The 7,951-nt window shown below is 41.1% G+C and overlaps 1 protein-coding gene across 1 annotated transcript; it reads left to right on the forward strand.

Moving 5' to 3' along the window:
- The first annotated feature begins 1,677 nt into the window (after positions 1 to 1,677).
- Positions 1,678 to 6,747, forward strand: ankrd33ab (ankyrin repeat domain 33Ab). The gene is made up of 5 exons (XM_076757177.1): positions 1,678 to 1,769; positions 2,685 to 2,993; positions 3,113 to 3,242; positions 3,630 to 3,770; positions 5,618 to 6,747. The coding sequence occupies exons 2-5, from the start codon at positions 2,733 to 2,735 to the stop codon at positions 6,460 to 6,462; spliced, it is 1,377 nt and encodes a 458-aa protein (XP_076613292.1). The 5' UTR covers positions 1,678 to 1,769; positions 2,685 to 2,732; the 3' UTR covers positions 6,463 to 6,747.
- Positions 6,748 to 7,951: the final 1,204 nt, after the last annotated feature.

The raw sequence follows: 7,951 nt of genomic DNA on the forward strand, positions 1-7,951 counted from the left end.
GTTAGTAAATTTGGGTCTTATTCCATTAAAGTTCACACAATTTAAACATTTGTGTACAAGTATAATAATTAAGATTAGGCCAAGTTGATATATATGCCATTTTTTAGTGTGTTATTTCCATCATCTCTCTTGAACAATGTCAGCCTCGTGGGCTGAAGACACTCACTTTATCAACTCTGTATCCCAGAGGTTGTTCAGTCCTCCCATGTACTTTTGCCAAAGTCTTCATTTTGCATGCCTTGCTCTTCTGCTCCCCTTGAGTTTATCCTAACATGGCATTCTTTTTCTTCACCTTGATGTCTTTAAATTCAGCCTCATTCCTCTCCCTAATTTAAGCATCCATGTCTGATCCTTTGATTTTTGTTTAATCAAAACACAAAAGCAAGTTGAAAGCTTCAGATCTCAGCCAGCCTGTCTGACTTCCAACAGAAGGACAATCTGTGCTTTGCACCAGGTATTTTTTTTTCTCCTCTGGGCAGATGAAGACAGCTGTTCACTTGCAGTGGGATCTGTCCTCAGGCCCTTCTGGACAAAAGGGGGGTCAATCTGTCCAGACAGGTCCAGCCACACCTACAGATCCCATGGGCTAATTTCAGTCAGTGACCATTCCCAAAGCAGGACTTTTAACTAACTCGAAATAGCTTCATAAAAACTTAGAATCCTTTGTTATTATCGTTGGGCAGACCAGATCACACTGCCTACATGATTTTAATAGTCCTGCAGTGGAACCAAAAATACACTTAAATCCTCTTAGGCCTCACTTCATAGAACACAGATGCATTTTGTACATTCCTGATGTGTAGGACACAGCTATAACTGCTCAACAGTTTCAGTCTATTCGGACCGAATTGTAAAGGCGGACGTCTGAGAGTCGAGGCTGTGAAGTGTGTGAGAGATCCCCATCCTGTGGTAAACCTGAGAAACATCCTGACCCAGCCTCAGCTGGGAAATGACTCTGATTCTGTTTCAGTTCTTGAACCTGGAATCTGTCCCATCTGATCAGAGCAGGCTGGTTACCTCTGATGAGATCTGATTGTCAGTCTTAACAATTAATGAGATCCCACTGGCTTAAAGAGCTTACAGTTAACATTTTATACATATACAATTGGATTAAGTACTTATATGAGAACGGAATACAAAATACTATAGTTTCAAGATTCCTGCATAAATGCATATTTCTTTATGTTGAACAGAGGTGTGGTTGTTGTTGCTGTGAGATTTTTATTCTATGTCCAAGCTTTCTTTTCCATTCTCCCCTGTTTATGATGAAGTTAGGTTTCTCGTCCTGATTCGCAGTTTATCGTGGGTCAAATGTACCTGTGACAGTTTATCAGAAAGTTACAAAACGGCAATCTATGTTAACTTCAGCTTCAAGAAATTTTCCTTAGCTTTGCCAATAAAAACTGGAATAAGTAGCAGGTCGTATGCACACTGCTGGTGTTGTGTTGAAAGATGAAAATGGCCAGGGCAGTAAGTAATCCTCTCCGTAAAGCTGTTGTAAGTGGGATGAGCTCAGCATAGGAGCTGAACACAGAGTGTCCCAGTGAAGACTCAGTGAAGACTCCTCCTCTCAGTTTTATGTCATCATGACAATATGTGGGATGGAAATGAGTACCTCTATTTACAGGCCCAGGAGGAAACTGTGACCTCTTGGCTGCTCACTGCAGGAGTGTTGGAGGAAGTCAGACGTCGTCCACCAGAAGCTGCAGAGGTGTGACATACGACACGTGGATACAGCTACGTTTCCAGCTGATTGACTACCCTGTATGGTAAGTGTATTTTCTTTATGTTCATGTATCAGAGTCAGTGAGTTTGATCAAAGTCATAGAAGATACAGTCTGTGATGACGTATGGTGGCAGATGCTGCAGTTCTGCCTTTAACTTCTTTTCTTTGGTTTCAAGAACTGTGCACTTGCACATTGATTTCATGTAAGTTTTGACACATCTGTACATTTAGTAAGAAGTGTTTCCTTATAAAACACAGACAGGTGATGTGTGGTCAAAGAAAATACCTCCAGAACCACTGTCAGTGATTCTCCTTTTAAATAATCCCAAATCACAATTCTGCTGCTTTGATTTGTGTCAGGAACACTTTACTATAAGTGTAAATGTTTGCATGTGATCACATACATACTCCATTGCAGACAGAGGAAATGTTCTTAGTTATTAGTGCTAATAGTTGTGATGGCTTCAGAAGCAGTAATAGATCCAAAACATGAGTTGAGCAGGGCCACATGTGACAGAGGATATTCTGAGGTGGGTTGTTCCTCATTTAGCCCTCCTGTATGTTCAGCAGGGCTTTTAGATGCTGATCCAGTTACTCAACAGAAAAGGCACACTGAGCTCATTCAGCCACACCCACTCCATGACACACAGATAACACACTCATAATCTCTGACTGACAGACTCATGTTACCCTTTGTCAGTCTGACAATAGACAAACTTTTGATCTTTAAGTGTGGCAGATCTGAAGCCTTATACAGCACGTTGTGATTCACCAACAACTCTGCATCTACAGTGAGGAGATGATTTTAAGATGGCATTATGTGTAATTACAGAGCGCCTTCCACCGAAGATAAATGTGTCCCTTCCGTCTCTGGACTGCACCTGATTGCACCTTTATTGCTACAGAAAACACACAGTAGTTTATGCCCGACTAGTCTCTGTTTTTGACTTTCTTGTAGATGTAGCCAAAGGAGACGATACCATCTCACCTGTTCTGCTGTTGGAAGATGGCTACTGCAGCGGAGGACCCCCACCTGGGCTCCGGCCCTGATGAGGATGACGTGTCTCTGTCGGGCAGCGAGTCCGATTCAGACAGCATCCTCTCCGATGACTCGGTGCTTCCAGATTACATGCCAGGGATAACAAACGGGAGTACGGCAACAACGCTGTATCAAGCATGCGCCCGTAATGAACCCCATTCTCTGCGGAAAGTTCTGGAGAGAGGGGTCACAAAAGAGGAGGTCATGGAGCTGGACATCAATCGCTGGGTGAGAGTCTCAATCATAATGCTAACCTATGCATCAGAGCTCCAGTCTGCCAAAATGTCTATAACACTCCAAAATCATCACCAATGTCACTGATCCTTACTGTTGACTTTCACCAACAGAATGGCTTGATGGTGGCTTGCTGCAAAGGTTTCCTGGACATTGTGTATGGGCTTAACAACTGTCCCTTTTTAGACATAAATCACCAGGACAATGAAGGCAACACTGCTCTGATGATTGCATCCCAAGCAGGTAAGTCGCACCTACACACCAAACAAAAGTCAAGCTCAGAGGAATACAACACAAACAACTGAGCTACCTCCATCATGGGGCAATACATTACGTAAATTAGATAAAGTGAAAACTGTTGAACTTCAGTACTTTAATTTGATCTCAATGTGAACAGTCTCAACCAATATCGAATTGAGAGTTTTGTCAGCAGAAGAACCAGCTTTCACGTGTTACACATGTTCAGACTCACTGCTGTGATCTGATTTCTGAATTTTCAGTTCAACTCAAAGGAGCTTAATTGGCGTAGGAAACAGATATTTACACCAGCAAAGCAAGTGTGAAATAAAAACCCCACAAAAACAGAAGAATTGTGATTTTGACTTTTGAATTCTGTGTTTTTTTCTGCAGGTCACGTCAGCACAGTCATGTACCTCCTAAACTACTTTCCTGGTTTAGAAACAGAAATCAAGGATTGTCGAGGTTTCACAGCCCTCATCAAAGCTGCTATGACCGGCCGCAACGACGTCGTAGCTGCACTTGTTATGGCTGGTACGTAAGAGCACAGACACGGCTAAGAACTTTCTGGACCAAAATTCACTGATGATTTCAGATTCATTAAGTCAGTTTGACACACAGTAATCATTCTGCTTGGATTCCCACTTACATTTACATTTGTGTCTTTGTAAAACTGTTCAAGTTTGGGATTCATTTTGATCAAATGTATTGGATAACGTATGCTGAATTTCTGGAAAATTGTATATTAGGACCTCGCTGGCACTATACCAATATATCACATATTGTTCATTGACAAAATTATACTTGAAGTGCTTATTTTATATAGCATTTTCATTTTGACTTAAACATAGTTATAGTTTAACACATGAACCACTCGTGAGTAACAGAATGCACAGAAGAACACTGACATGGACACACAAAATAACGCACTTTTACATTGTATTCTTAGTAGCTTCTTCATCCACCACTGAAATCACCTTTGACTTCTGACAATGTTGCACTCATACAGGAGCTGCTGTACTATGATATGTTTAGGTCTTTTTTGAAACTCTGACATTAGCTCATTAACCAGGACTGAAATGAACAGTTATAGCACTGGTGGTGAGAATAGCTGTCCCCACGGTTCACTCGTCCATATCTGAAGCCAGCTAACTCTGTTTGCGAGTGAATGTGCCAGTGACGCCAGACCGGTTTAAGGGATCATTCTGAGGACATTATCACATCTTAACACACCCTCCAGTAATCTCTGATTTACTAGTCTTGCAGGCTGGGTGTAGATTAGCCTCGCAGAGCTATTTGCAGACCGCACACGTTTCCTAAAATCTCTGCTGGTCATTATTTAGTGTTTAAAATTGCAGGAGGGCTGCAAATAACAATTATTTTATTCATACATCCATCTGCTCTTTATTTTCTCAAATAATTCATTAATCTTTTAGTCTGTGAAATGTTAAAAATACTAAAAAATATGGCTTTCACAATTTGTCAGAGCTCAAGTCAATTTCATTTCTATACATAAGCCCAACAACACAAATCACAATTTGCCTCAAGGGACTCTACAGCCTGTACAGCATACAGCACCAGCTGTCCTCAGACCCTTGATTTGGATCTGACTTGATCTCTATTTGAAAATTGTCACATTCACCTCAACAATAAAGGTATTGATATCTATTTTTAATATTTCTATTACTGATATTATATTATTACTTCCGTGCTATGACAGCCCAGTCCAGCTGGACTTCTGGTTTGGACTGGAGGACAAGCGGCTGATCTAATTTCTAAGTAGAGGTCACTGGTCACCAGTTGCATCTCTTTCCATTTAATTATATGGAATTTAGACACTATATCCTATTTGAAATTGTCATCAATTAGTAAACTTAAGTTGGTACGACATATGATTTACTGCTACTCACTAAACCTGAATCAATCTCGGCCAATGCGCCTTTTGCACTGAAGACATTTTGATGTGTTACAGTGGGAAAAGCACAGGTATAAATAATAAAATTGGCTGAATTCCATTTAGCTGTTTCAGATTCAGAGTCTTGGCATTGTACATGCTGGTTCACTGGCACACTGCCATGGCTTAATGGGAGACTAGAGAGATAAATAATGGCTGCAATCAGATTCACGGCCCTGGATTTGTGCATGCTGGCTCACTGGTATGGCATACTGAGACATTTACCTGTACACTGGAATAGAGCCATCGTTAATGTGATTAACGACACCTGTGTTTTTCTTCCTACGACAAGCCAAATGTCAGCCATGGACTTGGCCTATCGGCTCCCTGCAGATCTGAAAAACACTAAATTAAGGAGATAAATGCGTTATTCATTTTGAAATGAAACAACCCTTGCTCTATTAATTCCATCCATCTCTGCTTTCAGGGGCTGACTTACATGCAGTAGACTCCACAAAAGGAAAATGCGCTCGGGAATGGGCACTGAAAACAGGCCGCTATGAGACCCTGCATCGTCTCCGCCGTCTTAATCTGCGGCCAAAAGCTGAGCAGTTCTGTGAGAGTTATGTCCCTGAGTGGCCTGATCTCAAGGAGAGAGTAGCCAATGCCTTAGCAGAGAAAACTGCTCGGCAAAAAATTACCCAGCGGATCAAAAACACGTTTGGATTCAGATTTCCTCGTGACCCAGAGGACAACGGGTGCTTAGATCACATGGTACGCATGACCACCAGCGTCCACAGCCCCCTGATTTCAACTGGATGCCGCCCACTCTGCCCTACGAGCCCTCCTGAGGTGGGGAAGAGGCGCCTGGCTGTGCCCGAGCTGGTGAAGAGACACCCAGATAAGGAGTTAGAAGAGAGCTCAGTGTGCCACAGCAACGGCTCAGTATCACACATCATTCCCACAATCCACTCCTCAGAGTCCATCGGTACAACATGCTGTGCAGAGGCCGAGCGGCGAGGCAGCATCCTCTCACTGGCTTCCACCAAAGTTGCTTCTACATTTCTTCCCCGCAGCATGGCGAGAAGGAACAGCGTGTTCCCCTCTGGCTGCATCCCCAAGATCAACATCACCAGGCCTTTAGAGTCTACGCCAAAGAAAGAAAAGAAGAAGAAGAAGAAGGAAAATGGCTTCCTGGAACTACCCAAGTGGAAGTACAAGGAGATCAGAGAAGAGAAAAAGAAGGAAAAGAAGAAATCTGAGCAAGTAAAGGCAGAGAAAGTGAAAAAAGAGAAAAGAAAAGAGAAAGAGAACAAGAAGGCCAAAAGCTAAGAGTTTTGAGAAGGGCAAATCAATCCCTTTGAGAACAATGTGCTTTTCAAAAATGTGTGCACCTCGGGGTTTGAAAATTTCAAAGCAAATATCTTGGAAATATTCAGCAAATATTAAACCTATAGCTGAAAAGAAAAATAGGTAAGAGAGGAAATATTTTTTCTTCCTAAAACTGAATGGCAGAGGACCTCAGATGAGCTCTGCAGAGACTCTTTGCCAGGATTTTGAAGAGTTTAGCCTCTAATTTCTAAAAGTTGAAACAAATATTACATATATTTTAAGTAAGGATAGAAAAAAAGTTTATTTTTCTATGAAAATATAAAAAAATGTAGACTCAAAAAAGACTAAAAGTACTGGTTTTCTTAATCATAATATAATGCATTAACCTTTACTGATTCAGTTTTACAGGTGCTAAAGCGTTTATGGTATCTACCTCATCATTCACATTAAACCTGGACAGGCTCAGACTGAATGCACTCATACCTGCAAATCCACTCCCTATACAAGATGTAAATATACTGTAGATACATACAGCTATATCATAGCTCATTTGTATATTGTTGTGTAATATTGTTTTGTGCGTTTAATTTGTTGTAAGTTATCTTTTAAATAGCTAATCAACAATCAATTGTGAATACATGTATGTAGCAAATACACATTGATGATCTGTTTAAGTCTCTAGCTTTATTGCCATTTTGTCATATTGCCAATAACATTCATATAATATATTCTGCTTTTATTAACTCTGAGTGCATGGATTCAATTTGTTTGAAATCATAAATAAATATAGTGCAAGTTTCAATTCAATCAACTCATTCATTTGTGCTTAAAGCTACACTTGAGCAATGAATCAAATGACGATGTGTAATGTGAAAGGTGTCACTCGTGACGACGAGCCGACAAGGGGTTTGGCGGTCTCCAGCAGCTCGACAGAGTTTTTTAGCTCGTTGTTTTGGTTGTTCTGCCTACAACTCCACTCTCATCAGCAGGTGACTGTTTTCAGCATTTAACGGCTGAGGAGCAACATATTTGTTTTCAGAGGTTTGTGGAGACCAAGCAGAGCATAAAAGAAACTGGATGTATGACTTCTCCAGTTAATACCAACTCCTTTCGTGCTTTTAGCAGCCACCATAGCAGAGGCTGAGGCCAAGGGTATTCAGCTGGTTCTGATCTGCAACCTCACCACTAGATGCCACTGAATCCTACACACTGGACCTTTAATGCCCAAAGGCCAGTGGCAGAAGAAGTGCTCAAATCTTTTACCAAAGTAAACGTAGCATTACCACAGTGCAAAAATACAAATACTCCAAATACTCCATTCCCAGTGCCATATTACCAAGTATTAGCAATATCACTGGATTATAATAGCTGCATCTGGTGAAGGTGAAGTTAATCTCAACTACATAATCTATTGTAATATATCAGAAGTAAGTAACTAGTAACTGATGTAGTGGAGTAAAAAGTGCAATATTGGCGTCCAAAATGACAT

Source organism: Chaetodon auriga, chromosome 2, assembly GCF_051107435.1.
Source record: "Chaetodon auriga isolate fChaAug3 chromosome 2, fChaAug3.hap1, whole genome shotgun sequence".
NCBI lineage: Eukaryota > Metazoa > Chordata > Actinopteri > Chaetodontiformes > Chaetodontidae > Chaetodon > Chaetodon auriga.

What these genes read in the sequence shown, in the direction of transcription:
- ankrd33ab (XM_076757177.1), top strand. Translation starts at nt 2,733, where the DNA reads ATGGCTACTGCAGCGGAGGACCCCCACCTGGGCTCCGGCCCTGATGAG. An exon ending in GATGATTGCATCCCAAGCAG is followed by an intron (nt 3,243 to 3,629) that starts GTAAGTCGCACC and finishes TTTTTTCTGCAG; the next exon opens with GTCACGTCAGCACAGTCATG. An exon ending in AGCTGCACTTGTTATGGCTG is followed by an intron (nt 3,771 to 5,617) that starts GTACGTAAGAGC and finishes CTCTGCTTTCAG; the next exon opens with GGGCTGACTTACATGCAGTA.